This window comes from Ictidomys tridecemlineatus, chromosome 3 (assembly GCF_052094955.1).
Source record: "Ictidomys tridecemlineatus isolate mIctTri1 chromosome 3, mIctTri1.hap1, whole genome shotgun sequence".
Taxonomy (NCBI): Eukaryota; Metazoa; Chordata; class Mammalia; order Rodentia; family Sciuridae; genus Ictidomys; species Ictidomys tridecemlineatus.
The window spans coordinates 16,327,642-16,341,727 of record NC_135479.1 but is presented as its reverse complement, the minus strand read 5'-3'; the positions used below and the strand labels follow the sequence as shown (position 1 = coordinate 16,341,727).

Here is a 14,086-nt window from a genome sequence, read left to right as displayed (position 1 = left end):
CTGAACAAGCACTATGGCATTGAGCCACGCTCTTAACCCGAGTTTTTTTCTTTCTTTTAAAAACACTCATTCAGGTTCTTGTCCTTATCTTTCCATACTAACTTTACAAATACAGTGTTCAATTTTCTATATTCATCTTGTTTAAACTCTAGGTTAGATGCATGTTTCTTCCAGAAAATCTTTCTTGTTTTCTAATACTCTAATCTCCTAATTTTCCTCCCACTTTATTAGCCTTTCCTTTTTGGTCTTTTTGCTAGCTGCTGCATTTATGGCTGAATTTTAAGTATTAGCCTAATTTCAGCCTTCACTCTGATTCCCATTCTCTTAAGATTCTTCTAGAGTAGTCTTACTGCTTCAAGTTTTATCTCTATTCTTGACTTCTGATTTATCTCAAACTTAATGTGTTTACCAATAAACTTTGGCTTTTCTGTCTTTGACATCACTATACAGTTGCTTAAGACTCAAACTTAGGAGTTCTTCATGGTCCCACCCTCCTTAGCCTTTTGTTCAATACAGCATTAAATACTCTCTGCTTCATTCTCAAAATACTTCCTGAATTTCTCCACTTATTAGCTCCATCACTGTCAGCCTTGTCAAAGCCACTGTCATCTTTTTCTCTGTATTTTCCTGTCTGATCTTCCAGAGAATCTATTCTCTCTCTATAGCAGCAGAGTGATATTTTATAAATTTTAATAAGATAATTTAATTCTCCTATTTAAAACACAATGATTTTCTATTGAAATTCTTATATAAACAAAACTTCTTTCCATTGTCTTTGGTGATAGATTAAAGAAAAAGTATGAGCCAGGGGAGAATTTGGAGGAGAATATATAGAACAAATGTTATTTAATTCATTATTTTATTAATAGGAAGTGTTTGTGAGTTCAGACTTCAGAATTTTGTAAATCTAAAGTTCGAGGGAAATTATTCTTTATAATTTTTCATGGATGAGGGCCCTATAAATTCTTCTTATTTTTCCTTTTTTCTTTTTGGTACCAGAGATTGATCCAAGGGCACTTAATCATTGAGACACATCCACAGCACTTTTTTTTTTTTTTAAAAAAAGTTACCTTGAGACAGTCTTTCTAAGTTGCTTAGAATGTCACTAAGTAGCTGAGGCTGGCTTTGAACTTGTAATCCTCCTTCATCAGCCTTCCAAACCTCTGGGATTACAGGTGTGTGCCACTGTTCCTGGTACCCTGTAAGTTCTTGAAATATTGCAGAATCCTCAAAGATATATTAACTTGGGTTAAATATTTTATTGTGTTTTGTTACTTAAAAGCTGGCTGTTCAATTATACTATATTTGTTATTGTTTTTAACCACAAAAACCATTAATTCTTGACTATTCCAAATAAATTTGGTGTATTAATTTCATGAATAAGCATGTTATAAAATTTGTGTTTTTATGTTCCTGTTAGTATTGCCTGATGTAACCGAGAACCTCCATAATATCAGCAAGGAGCAAATGAATGTCTCTGACCTGTGGAACATTCTGTCTACTCTGAATAGTAATTTAAAAAAAGATGAATTCCTAGATTCACTGAAATTCACAACTGTTGATGGTGGGTATTCCAAATACTAAAATTGAGATATACAAAGATATTTTTTATCTTCTGTTTTTGATAACAGCCAGTTTAAATGTCAGGTGATATATCATTGAGATTTGAATTTGCATTTCTCTGATTAGAGATTTTGAGCTTTTTTTCTTGACTATAGGTCATTTGTATATCTTCTTTTGAGAAAGATCTATTTGAGCCCTTTGTTCATTATTTAAAAAGTATTGTTTTCTTGCTTTTAACTAGTTTAAGTTATCTATAGATTTTAGATATAGCTGCTTATCTGATATGTGATTTTCAGATATTTTTCTCCCAACCAATAGGTTTTCTCTTTATTCTTATTGTTTTATTTGCCCTGAAGAAGCTTTGTAATTTTAGGCAATCCCATTTGTCAAATTTTACTTTATTGATTGTTCTTTCGGGGTCATGGCAAATAAATTTCTATCTACACTAAATGTCATGAACCTTTCCTCCTGTTTTAATCTTGTGATTTTATGATTTCAGGTATTACTAGGGATTTTCTAGCATGGTTTGAAAAAACCAATAAATATAGTTTGGAAATATAAATAAAGTTGATTATTTGTTATATAGAAAAATATTAATATCTAATTTACCACTTCTCTAAATTGACCCAATATGCTTTGAGTACCTTCAAGTTGGGAAGAATGTTATTGAAAAACAGCATATCCCAGTGAACACAGAGGGGATGATTAGATGTTATAGATCTATTAGAATTTTATAATACTACTACTTGGAACAAACTGATAGATTCAGGGGCAGAGAGTTTGTAGCTAGAGAGATGTAGGGGCATTACTAAAAGACAGAAGCAGGAAAAAATGCTGCAATAAAGACATGCTATTTTACTATAGATTATAATTCCTAAAAAAAGCCCCAAGTGTTAAATAAGAAGCCATGATAGAAAAAAGGTAGCTATATAGTTAAACTCTATATAGGTTTTTGTTTTTCTTTTGTATCTACTTGGGATACATCTTGCTCTCTGTACTTTGTTCTAGTTTGTGATCATAAACTATTTCCTTGTTTCTGACTAGGAAAACAGAGCTGCTTCTGTCTCCTGTGTTTGTCACTTTGACTTTATAATCTCATACTTGTGTGATCTTATATAAAAATAATAGATATAACTACTTCTTAAACATTATAGTTATAGAACCACTGGGCACTCTGATAGAAGTCTTTAAACTTACCTGACATAGAATTTTTAACTTGGAACAGTTGAAGATCTAAACTATGATTGAGTTCTATCTTTTAGTTTGGACTAGGAGTATATCTTAGATTTATATTTTAAGAATATGGATTATATCTATAATTTCTCTTAATTGATAGCAATTGAAAACTTAGCTTAACTTCTATGGTTTTAAGATATAATTATTCCATGAAATTAATCTTTTGGTTACTCGAAAATATGAAAAGGAAATATGGTTCTTATGAGTATATCAAATGATTTAAATTTTTATTGATTGCTTTATTGTATTTGGCTTTTGTTTAGTGAGGCTTATCTATTAAATATATTTTTCTCACAGATGACAAAGTACAATTTGATGAATTCACAAAAACTGTGAAGAATATGTGTGATGCCTCCAGGTCAAAGGGTAAGTACTGGATAATTTGTGACTGTTAAATTTACTTTTATTGAATGGACTTCTTTTTGTTTTATTTTTAAAAAAAACATTTCTGGCTCTTCTAGTTTCTGATGAATATACTAATGTTGATTTGCCAAACTTGGTTTTGATTAAAAGTTGGTAGTTACTGTAATGAAAGAAAAAAAGGTTTTCTCTAGAAAAGGAGTTTAATTAAAATTTTTAAAAAGCTATATTTTTTGTGGGTGTGTCCTAGGCTTTATGGAAAGTCTGCTATTGACTTTAAAATTTTTCCACATAAGAATATTTACTGTATCTTTTTAAGGCTCAGACTTAGAACTCTATTCCATGAATTGATTAATTGGTTTCTATTATTACAGAACATCTCATAAATTCTCGGCTGCTCCCCTAACTCCCACTGCCTTTTTAAAACAAGCTCTGGAAAGTTTTATTAAAGAAAAATTCTCTATGGTTTACTTCTCATCAGTCTGTGCTGATATGCTTCTAATGATATCAGAATCACCTAGAAAATAGAAACTATAATTTTATGATACATTTAAGGGCAACTGGTAATCTCTAGTTTGTTTACACATTCTTTAGACAAGTCTGCAAATTAGCATTGATTATTTGCAAGTTATTACACTAGCTGAACTATCATTTTTCCTAATGTTTATCAAAGATAATCTATTATTGAAGTCACTATAAAATGATTATAATAAACCATATCTGGAATATCACCAGCATTTATAAGACCAGACCTGAGGAAAGAATTAGGTTTTGGGACATATGGTCTTAATGTAGTAAATGTTTAGCCTGTCTTGATTATTACAAAATTAGAACAGTGAGAATATTCACAGGTCTGCTGCTTCCTTTAGTAAATCTTCCTCAAGACCCTTCTTCAGTTCTTGTTTTTTTTTTTTTTTAATTGGTTGTTCAAAACATTACAAAGATTGCAGAATCACATCGGTTACACATCCACATTTTTACATAATGCCATATTAGTAATTGTTGTATTCTGCTACCTTTCCTATACTCTACTATCCCCTCTCCCCTCCCCTCCCATCTTCTCTCTCTACCCCATCTACTGTAATTCATTTCTCTTCTTGTTTTTTTCCCATTCCCCTCACAACCTCATATATGTAATTTTGTATAACAATGAGGGTCTCCTTCCATTTCCATGCAATTTCCCTTTTCTCTCCCTTTCCCTCCCACCTCATGTCTCTGTTTAATGTTAATCTTTTCCTCCTGCTCTTCCTCCCTGATCTGTTCTTAGTTGCTCTCATTATATCAAAGAAGACATTTGGCATTTGTTTTTTAGGGATTGGGTAGCTTCACTTAGCATAATCTGCTCTAATGCCATCCATTTCCCTGCAAATTCCATGATTTTGTCATTTTTTAGTGCTGCGTAGTACTCCATTGTGTATACATGCCACATTTTTTTTATCCATTCATCTATTGAGGGGCATCTGGGTTGGTTCCACAGTCTAGCTATTGTGAATTGTGCTGCTATGAACACCGATGTGGCAGTATCCCTGTAGTACGCTCTTTTAAGGTCTTCAAGGAATAGTCCGAGAAGGGCAATAGCTGGGTCAAATGGTGGTTCCATTCCCAGCTTTCCCAGGAATCTCCATACTGCTTTCCAAATTGGCCGCACCAATTGGCAGTCCCACCAGCAATGTACAAGAGTACCCTTTTCCCCACATCCTTGCCAGCACTTGTTGTTGTTTGACTTCCTAATGGCTGCCAATCTTACTGGAGTGAGATGGTATCTTAGGGTGGTTTTGATTTGCATTTCTCTGACTGCTAGAGATGGTGAGCATTTTTTCATGAACTTGTTGATTGATTGTATGTCCTCCTCTGAGAAGTGTCTGTTCAGATCCTTGGCCCATTTGTTGATTGGGTTATTTGTTTTCTTATTGTTTAATTTTTTGAGTTCTTTGTATACTCTGGATATTAGGGCTCTATCTGAAGTGTGAGGAGTAAAAATTTGTTCCCATGATGTAGGCTCCCTATTTACCTCTCTTATTGTTTCTCTTGCTGAGAAAAAAACTTTTTAGTTTAAGTAAGTAAGTCCCATTTGTTGATTCTTGTTATTAACTCTTGTGCTATGGGTGTCCTATTAAGGAATTTGGAGCCCGACCCCACAATATGTAGATCAGAGCCAACCTTTTCTTCTATCAGATGCATAGTCTCTGATTTGATATCAAGGTCCTTGATCCATTTTGAGTTAACTTTTGTGCATGGCGAGAGAAGGGGATTCAGTTTCATTTTGTTGCATATGGATTTCCAGTTTTCCCAGCACCATTTGTTGAAGATGCTATCCTTCCTCCATTGCATGCTTTTAGCCCCTTTATAGAATATAAGATAGTTGTAGTTTTGTGGATTGGTCTCTGTGTCCTCTATTCTATACCATTGGTCCACCCACTTGTTTTGATACCAGTACCATGCATTTTTTGTTACTATTGCTTTGTAGTACAGTTTGAAATCTGGTATCGCTACACCTCCTGATTCACACTTCCTGCTTAGAATTGCTTTTGCTATTCTGGGTCTTTTATTTTTCCATATGAATTTCATGATTGCTTTATCTATTTCTACAAGAAATGCCGTTGGGATTTTGATTGGCATTGCATTGAACCTATAGAGAACTTTTGGTAATATCGCCATTTTGATGATGTTAGTTCTACCTATCCATGAACAGGGTATATTTTTCCATCTTTTAAGATATTCTTCTATTTCTCTCTTTAGGGTTCTGTAGTTTTCATTGTATAAATCTTTCACCTCTTTTGTTAGGCTGATTCCCAAGTATTTTATTTTATTTTTTTGAGGATATTGTGAATGGGGTGGTTTTCCTCATTTCCAGTTCAGAAGATTTGTTGCTGATATACAGGAATGCCTTTGATTTATGTGTGTTGATTTTATATCCTGCCACTTTGCTGAATTCATTTATTAGCTCTAGTACTTTCTTTGTAGACCCTTTTGTGTCTTCTAGGTATAGGATCATATCATCTGCAAATAGTGATAATTTAAGTTCTTCTTTTCCTATCTTAATGCCTTTAATTTCTTTTGTCTGTCTAATTGCTCTGGCCAGTATTTCGAGAACTATATTGAATAGAAGTGATGAGAGAGGGCATCCCTGTCTTGTTCCAGATTTAGAGGGAATGCCTTCAGTTTTTTTCCATTTAGAATGATGCTAGCCTGAGGTTTAGCATATATAGCTTTTACAATGTTGAGGTAAGTTCCTGTTATCCCTAGTTTTTCTAGAGTTTTGAACATAAAGGGATGCTGTACTTTGTCGAATGCTTTTTCTGCATCTATCGAGATGATTATATGGTTCTTATCTTTAAGTCTATTGATGTGGTGAATAATGTTTATTGATTTCCGTATATTGAACCAGCCTTGCATCCCAGGGATGAATCCTACTTGATCATGATGCACGATCTTTTTGATATGTTTTTGTATACGATTTGCCAGAATTTTATTGAGGATTTTTGCATCTAAATTCATTAGGGATATTGGTCTGTAGTTTTCTTTCTTTGAGATGTCTATCTGGTTTGGGAATCAGGGTGATAATGGCCTCATAGAATGAATTTGGAAGTTCTCCCTCTTTTTCTATCTCCTGAAATAGATTGTGGAGTATTGGTATTAGTTCTTCTTTAAAGTTCTTGTAAAACTCTACTGTATATCCATCCAGTCCTGGGCTTTTCTTGGTTGGTAGTCTTTTGATGGCTTCTTCTATTTCCTCACTTGATATTGGTCTGTTTAGGTTGTTTATATCTTCCTGACTCAATCTGGGTAGTTCATATGTCTTAAGGAATTTATCGGTGCCTTCACTATCTTCTATTTTATTAGAGTATAGGGTTTCAAAATAATTTCTAATTATCTTCTGTATTTCTGAATTTTCTGTTGTGATGTTGCCTTTTTCATCCTGTAAGCTAGTAATTTGGGTTCTCTCTCTTCTTCTCTTTGTTAGTGTGGCTAGTGGTCTATCAATCTATTTATTTTTTCAAAGACCCAACTTTTAGTTTTGTCAATTTTTTCGATTGTTTCTTTTGTTTCGATTTCATTGATTTCAGCTCTAATTTTAATTATTTCTTGCCTTCTACTATATTTGCTGCTGATTTTTTCTTCTTTTTCTAAGGCTTTGAGGTGTAGTGTGAGGTCATTTATTTGTTGGCTTTTCCTTCTTTTAAGGAATGAACTCCATGAAATGAATTTTCCTCTTAGTACTGCTTTTATAGTGTCCCAGAGATTTTGACATGTTGTGTCTGAGTCTTCGTTTATCTCTAAGAATTTTTTAATTTCCTCTTTGATGTCTTCTGCAACCCTTTGTTCATTCAGTAGTATATTATTTAATCTCCATGTGATGTAGGATTTTTCCTTTCTCATTTTATTATTGATTTCCAATTTCATTCCATTATGATCAGATAAAATGCATGGTAGTATCTCAATTCCTTTGTAATTGCTAAGATTTTCCCTGTGACATAATATATGGTCTATTTTTGAGAAGGATCCATGTGCTGCTGAGAAGAAAGTGTATCTGCTTGATGTTGGGTGGTATATTCTGTATATATCAATTACGTCTAAATTATTAATTGTATTATTGAGCTCTATGGTTTCTTTATTCAACTTTTGTTTGGAAGGTCTGTCCAGTGGTGAGAGAGGTATGTTAAAATCTCCCATGCTTATTGTGTTGTTGTCTATTAGACTCTTGAACTTGAGAAGTGTTTGTTTGATGAACATAGCTGCACCATTGTTTGGGGCATATATATTTATGATTGTTATGTCTTGTTGGTGTATGGTTCCCTTGAGCAGTATGTAGTGTCCTTCTTTATCCCTTTTGATTAACTTTGGCTTGAAGTCTATTTTATTTGATACAAGTATGGACACCCCTGCTTGCTTCCGGGGTCCGTATGAGTGATATGATTTTTCCCAACCTTTCACCTTTAGTCTGTGTATGTCTTTTACTATCAGATGAGTCTCCTGTAGGCAGCATATTGTTGGATCTTTTTTTTAATACATTCTACTAGCCTATGTCTTTTGATTGGTGCATTTAAGCCATTAACATTTAGGGTTACTATTGAGATATGGTTTGTATTTCCAGCCATATTTGGTTATGTATGTTACTTAACATGATTTGTTTTTCCTCTCTGCTTAGTTTTTCCTTTACTGTACTACCTCCCGCTGTTGGTTTTCATTGTTATTGTTCATTTCCTCTTCCTGTAATGTTTTGCCAAGGATGTTTTGAAGAGCTGGTTTTCTAGCTGCAAATTCTTTTAACTTTTATTTATCGTGGAAGATTTTTATTTCATCTTCAAACCTGAAGCTTAATTTTGCTGGATACATGATTCTTGGTTGGAACCCTTTTTCTTTCAGCGTTTGAAATATGTTGTTCCAGGATCTTCTAGCTTTCAGAATCTGCGTTGAAAGATCAGCAGTTATTCTGATTGGTTTACCCCTAAATGTAATCTGCTTCCTCTCTCTTATGGCTTTTAAAATTCTCTCCTTATTCTGTATGTTGGGCATCTTCATTATTATGTGTCTTGGTGTGGATCTCTTATGATATTGTACATTCGGTGTCCTGTAGGCTTCTAGTATTTGGATTTCTTTTTCATTCTTTAAGTCTGGGAAGTTTTCTAGTATTATTTCATTGAATAGATTGCTCATTCCTTGGTTTGGACCTCTATACCCTCTTGTATCCCAATAACTCTTAGGTTTGGTTTCTTGATGTTATCCCATAATTCTTGGATGTTCTGCTCATGATTTCTTAACATTCTCACTGAGCTGTCTATGTTCTTTTCAAGTTGAAAAACTTTGTCTTCGTTGTCTGAATTTCTGTCTTGTAAGTGTTCTACTCTGCTGGTAATACTCTCATTTGAGTTTTTAATTTGGTTTATTGTTTCCTGCATTTCCAGGTTTTCTGTTTGTTTGTTTTTTATATCCTCTATCTCCCTATAGAGTTGATCTTTTGCTTCTTGGATTTGTTTATGTAATTCATTGTCAAAGTGATTTTTCATTGTCTGAATTTGCTGTATAATGTCTTCCTTGAGACTCCAGATCATCTGAAGCATGTATATCCTGAACTCTTTGTCTGACATTCCATCAGCTGCAGATATTACCTCATCTAATGCTGAATTGACCTGTATTGTTTGTGGTCCTTTCTTTCCTTGTCTTTTCATACTGCTCATGATTCTTTCTAGCTTTGTGAAACTGTTGTGCTAATGTTTTTCCCCTTATATATTTGTATTGTTCTTGTATAGCTCCAAAATCCCTCTTTTTCGGAGAAAGACAATTTTAACAGTTCCCAATATCAACAGTACATTATCTAAGCACAAGTTTTCATTATTAATACATTTATAGTTAGAGTCTAAGACTATAGATATTGGTTTTAATTATTACTTAAGAATACATTGATTAGTTTCATAAAAGGCATACCATATCTGGTGGCATATAGAAAACTTAATTTCAGATGAAGGATGTTATACTCAGAGAGTAAGGAGTGAGGATATGAGGTTAAACTAACTTAGCACCTTTGGAGAACTCTAACCAATAGACTGGTAATTTATGGAAGAATGTATAGACTCAACCTCCTATCTGTATTTAGATAGTTACCCCATGTATAGATAGCAAAAGTTTGGAGATTGAAAGTGGGATAGAGAGAATATGAATGAAAAAAAAGAAAAAAATAACAAGGAAGAAAAGAGAAATATGAGAAGGAAAAGGAAAGTAAGATAGAAATAAAGAAAAAAAATGGGGGGAAGGTGGGGTATATGCAATTCCTCTATATTATATTACTTTGGTAATTCGGTTGTTCATGCACAGTTCTTGGATTCACGTATGCTGAAGTTATGGAAGAGAGAGAAGAAAAGAGAGAAAGAAAGAGAAAAAAGAGGAAAAAAAGGTCTCTCAGAACACTGTTTTCCTTGCTTCTAGTAGGTGGCGTTGTCTATTCCTAGCTTGAGCCTCTGTATTCAGGGTGGTGGGTATAGCCAGTGTGAAAGGAAATGAGCTTCCACCTGTATCTTCCCTACTCTAGTCTCTGAGGTAGAAACTAGGTGCCTGTACAGTTGTTGTTTTGCGTTGATAGCTACAACCTCCAAAAGCTTGTGGGAAATATTTTGAGTTATTGCAGCTAAGGGTGGGGGAGTTGGAAACTGGGTACCTGGATCAGCCGCAGAACCGTGCTGGTAGCCACACCCCCTTTGATGGGTTTTAAGGGTTGATGGGCTTCCTCCGGACTAGCACTCAGGGCGGAGCCGGACTTCCTCCTCCCATCTGGCTTGGCACCTGGCGTCTTCTCCTCTGGTCTGGCTTGGCTCCTGGCGTCTTCCCCAGTTCTTGTTAAATAAAATAGTTGTCATGTATATTTTGGTAGTACAGTTCTCAGAGTATTTGACTTTTAATTTTATTTTAAAGTTAAAGATAGGACTAAAATCAATAAAGATAACACCTAAAGGTTAGTGTATTTTTGTTTGTAGGATATATTTAAAACTTTATATCACTGATAATTTATTTGAATAAATGTTTGAATGACATTTGGTCAATGCACATTCTTTTTTAAAATATTTTATTTATTTATTTATTTTGTTGTAGTTGGACACAATATCTTTATTTTATTTTTATGTGGTGCTGAGGATTGAACCCAGGGCCTTGCACATGCTAGGTGAGCACTCTACTGCTGAGCCACAACCCCAGACCCTCAGCGAACATTCTTAAGAAAACAACACAAATTAATGTTTAATAAGTCAAATGCAGAGTCAATTATGTGCACAAATAAGTAGCAAATACTATTTAGATTTGTAATACCTACTCTGCCCTGGAATGTGAAATTCTTCCCACTTTAGGTTAAAGAAAATATTTAATAATTTTCTGTTAAAATATAAAAATGGGTCAAATAATATAACCACCATCAACATGTAGTATATTAGTAATTAGATTAGCTTTGCTATAGGAAGCAATGCCTAGAAATAGAAAAGAGCATGGGTTTTGCAATAGACAAATATGGGTTTATCGTTCTTTCACTTAACATCTGGGTGATTCCTCTTGATGATTCTGGGTTCCTCATCTTTAACAAACATCATGTCTTCATAGAGTTGTCTGAATCAAATTCAATAACACATATAATCATATAATCTAGTATTAGAGAATCCATCTGGTGCTGGGCTTTTCTTTGTTGGCAAGTTTTTAATAGCTTTTTCAATTTCATTACTGGAAATTGATTTCTTTAAATTTTCTACATTGTCTTTCCAAAGTCATCCACAGTATTTTTTGTGAGTGCTTAGTAAACAGTAATTTTTATTTACATGGAATAACATTTGTAAATCATATAACCTAGAATTAGGAACATATTGAATGCTTAGTAAACAGTAATTTTTTTATAGTTTTAAGGGATAAGGTCAATGTCAGATTTTGAAGCTTAAGACTTTTGAGGTACAACGGGAAGTTCTAGGTAATGATGAGGATTAAGGGTAGCCATTGGTGTGGATGACTTTGGAAAGACAATGTAGAAAATTTAAAGAAATCAATTTCCAGTAATGAAATTGAAAAAGCTATTAAAAACTTGCCAACAAAGAAAAGCCCAGCAGCAGATGGATTCTCAGCCAAGTTTTACCAGACCTTTAAAGAAGAACTAATAACAATCCTCAAATTATTCCATGAATTAGAAAAAGAGTGAACCCTTCCAAACTCAGTCTATGAAGCCAGTATCACCCTGATACCAAAAGCAGACAAGACACATCAAAGAAAGAAAACTTCAAATCATTATGCTTGATGAACATAGATGCAAAACTTCTTAATAAAATACTGGAAAAAACATATGAAAACACATTAAAAAGATAGTGTACCATAATCAAGTGGGATTCATCCCAGAGATGCAAGTTTGGTTCAATATACAGAAATCAATAATGTAATTCACCACATAGACTTAAAGATAAGAATCAGATTATTATCTCAATAGATGCAGAAAAAGCATTTGACAAAATACAGGATCCATTTATGTTTAAAACACTAGAGAAATTAAGGATAGAAGGAACATACTTCAACATTGCAAAAGCTATATATGACAAACCCAAGGCCTTTACCTTCTGAAGGAGAAAAGTTGAAAACATTCCCTTTAAAAACAGGAAGAAAAAGGGATGCCCACTTTCACCACTTATATCCAACATAATCTTGAAACTCTAGCTAGAACAATAGGCAAAAGAAGGAAATTAAAGGGAAATAAATAGGAATAGAAGAGATCAAACTATCTCTGTTTGCTGAGAACATGATTTTACATTTAGAAGACAATAAAACTCCACCAGAAAACTTCTAGATTCATAAATGAATTCAGGATACAAAATCAGGATACAAAATCAATACTCATAAATCAATCACATTCTTACAGTCCAGTGATGAATTTGCTGAAAGAGAAATTTGGAAAACTACCTCATTTACAATAACCTCAAAAAAATTTAAGATACTTGGTAATCAGTCTAACAAAAGAGGTGAAGCATCTCTACAATGAAAATTATAGAACACTAAAGAAAGAATTGAAGACCTAGAAGATGGAAAGATTTCCCATGTTTTTGGATAGGCAGAATTAATATTGTCAAAGTGGCCATACTACCAAAAGTACTATGTATATTCAGTGCAATTCCCATAAAATTTCCAATGATGTTCTTCTTAGAAATAAAAAAAGCAGTCATGATATTCATTTGGAAAACTGAGAGGCCCAGAATAGACAAAGTAATCCTTAGAAAAGGGAAGCAAGAGGTATCACAATCCCAGAATTTAGATGGATGTGATGGCACATGTCTGTAATCCTAGTGGCTCAGGAGGCTGAGGCAAGGGGATCATTAGTTTAAGCCAGCTGCAGCAACTTAGCAAAGGCCCTCAGAAACTCAGTGAGATCCTGTCTCTAAATAAAATACAAAAAAAGGGCTGGGGATGTGGCTCAGTGGTTGAGTGCCCCTGGGTTTAATCCCTAGTACCCCCCCCAAAAAAAAACCAAAAAATAAAAACAAACCAACAACCAATCCAGACCTTAAATTATACTACAGAGCTATAGTAACAATAACAGCATTGTACTGACACCAAAATAGGCATGAAGACCAATGGAACAGAAGACACAGAGATAAAGCCTCATAAATACAATGATCTCATATTAGACCAAGGTGCCAAAAATATACATTGGAGAAAAAATAACCTCTTCAACAAATGATGCTGGGAAAACTAGAAATCTGTATGAAGTAGAATGAGATTTAACATGTCTCTGACCCTGCACAAAACTCAACTCAAAGTGGGTCAAAAACTTAGGAATTAGACCAGAAACCCTGCATCCACTAGGAGAAAATATAGGCCCAACATTGCAATATATCAACTCAGGAAGGAACTTAACAAGACTCCTAAAGTGCAAGAACTAAAATAAAAAAATCAATAAATAAATGGGATAGCATCAAATTAAAAAGCTTCTTCATGGCAAAGGAAGCAATCAAGAGCAGGAAGAGATAGCCTACAGAATAGGGGAAAATCTTTTCCAACTTCACCTCAGATAGGGTGTTAATATCTAGGATATATGTAGAACTCAAAAATCTTAACACCAAAAAACAAGAGTAACAACAAAAACCCCCAAACCAAATAATCTAATCAACAGAAGGACAAAGGAACTAAACAGACACTTCTCAAAAAGAAGAAATATGAATGGTCAACAAATATATAAAAAATTATTCAATATCTCTGTGAATTAAAGAAATACAAATTAAAACTACACTGGGAGTCCATCTCACTCCAGTCAGAATGGCAATTATCAAGAATACAAGTAACAATATATGTTGGTGAGGATGTAGGGAAAAGGGTACACTCATACATTGTTGGTGGGACTGCAAACTGTATACCACTTTGGAAAGCAGTATGGAGATTCCTCAGAAAACTTGGACGGAACTGGTTCTTGGATGGAACC

The 14,086-nt window shown here is 33.9% G+C and overlaps 1 protein-coding gene and 1 non-coding gene across 2 annotated transcripts in view; one reads left to right on the top strand and one right to left on the bottom strand.

Annotated features, from left to right (window-relative positions):
* The window catches only part of LOC101967290 (EF-hand calcium-binding domain-containing protein 13), a 125,734-nt gene that overhangs the window by 61,704 nt on the left and 49,944 nt on the right, over positions 1-14,086 (top strand). The window contains exons 11-12 of the mRNA XM_078040988.1: positions 1,421-1,564; positions 3,097-3,165. Coding sequence (XP_077897114.1) covers positions 1,421-1,564; positions 3,097-3,165 — 213 coding nt within the window. The remainder of the gene's footprint in view (positions 1-1,420; positions 1,565-3,096; positions 3,166-14,086) is intronic.
* Positions 3,883-4,010, bottom strand: LOC144376566 (small nucleolar RNA SNORA72). The gene has a single exon (XR_013437152.1). It is a non-coding gene; the product is annotated as a small nucleolar RNA SNORA72 (small nucleolar RNA).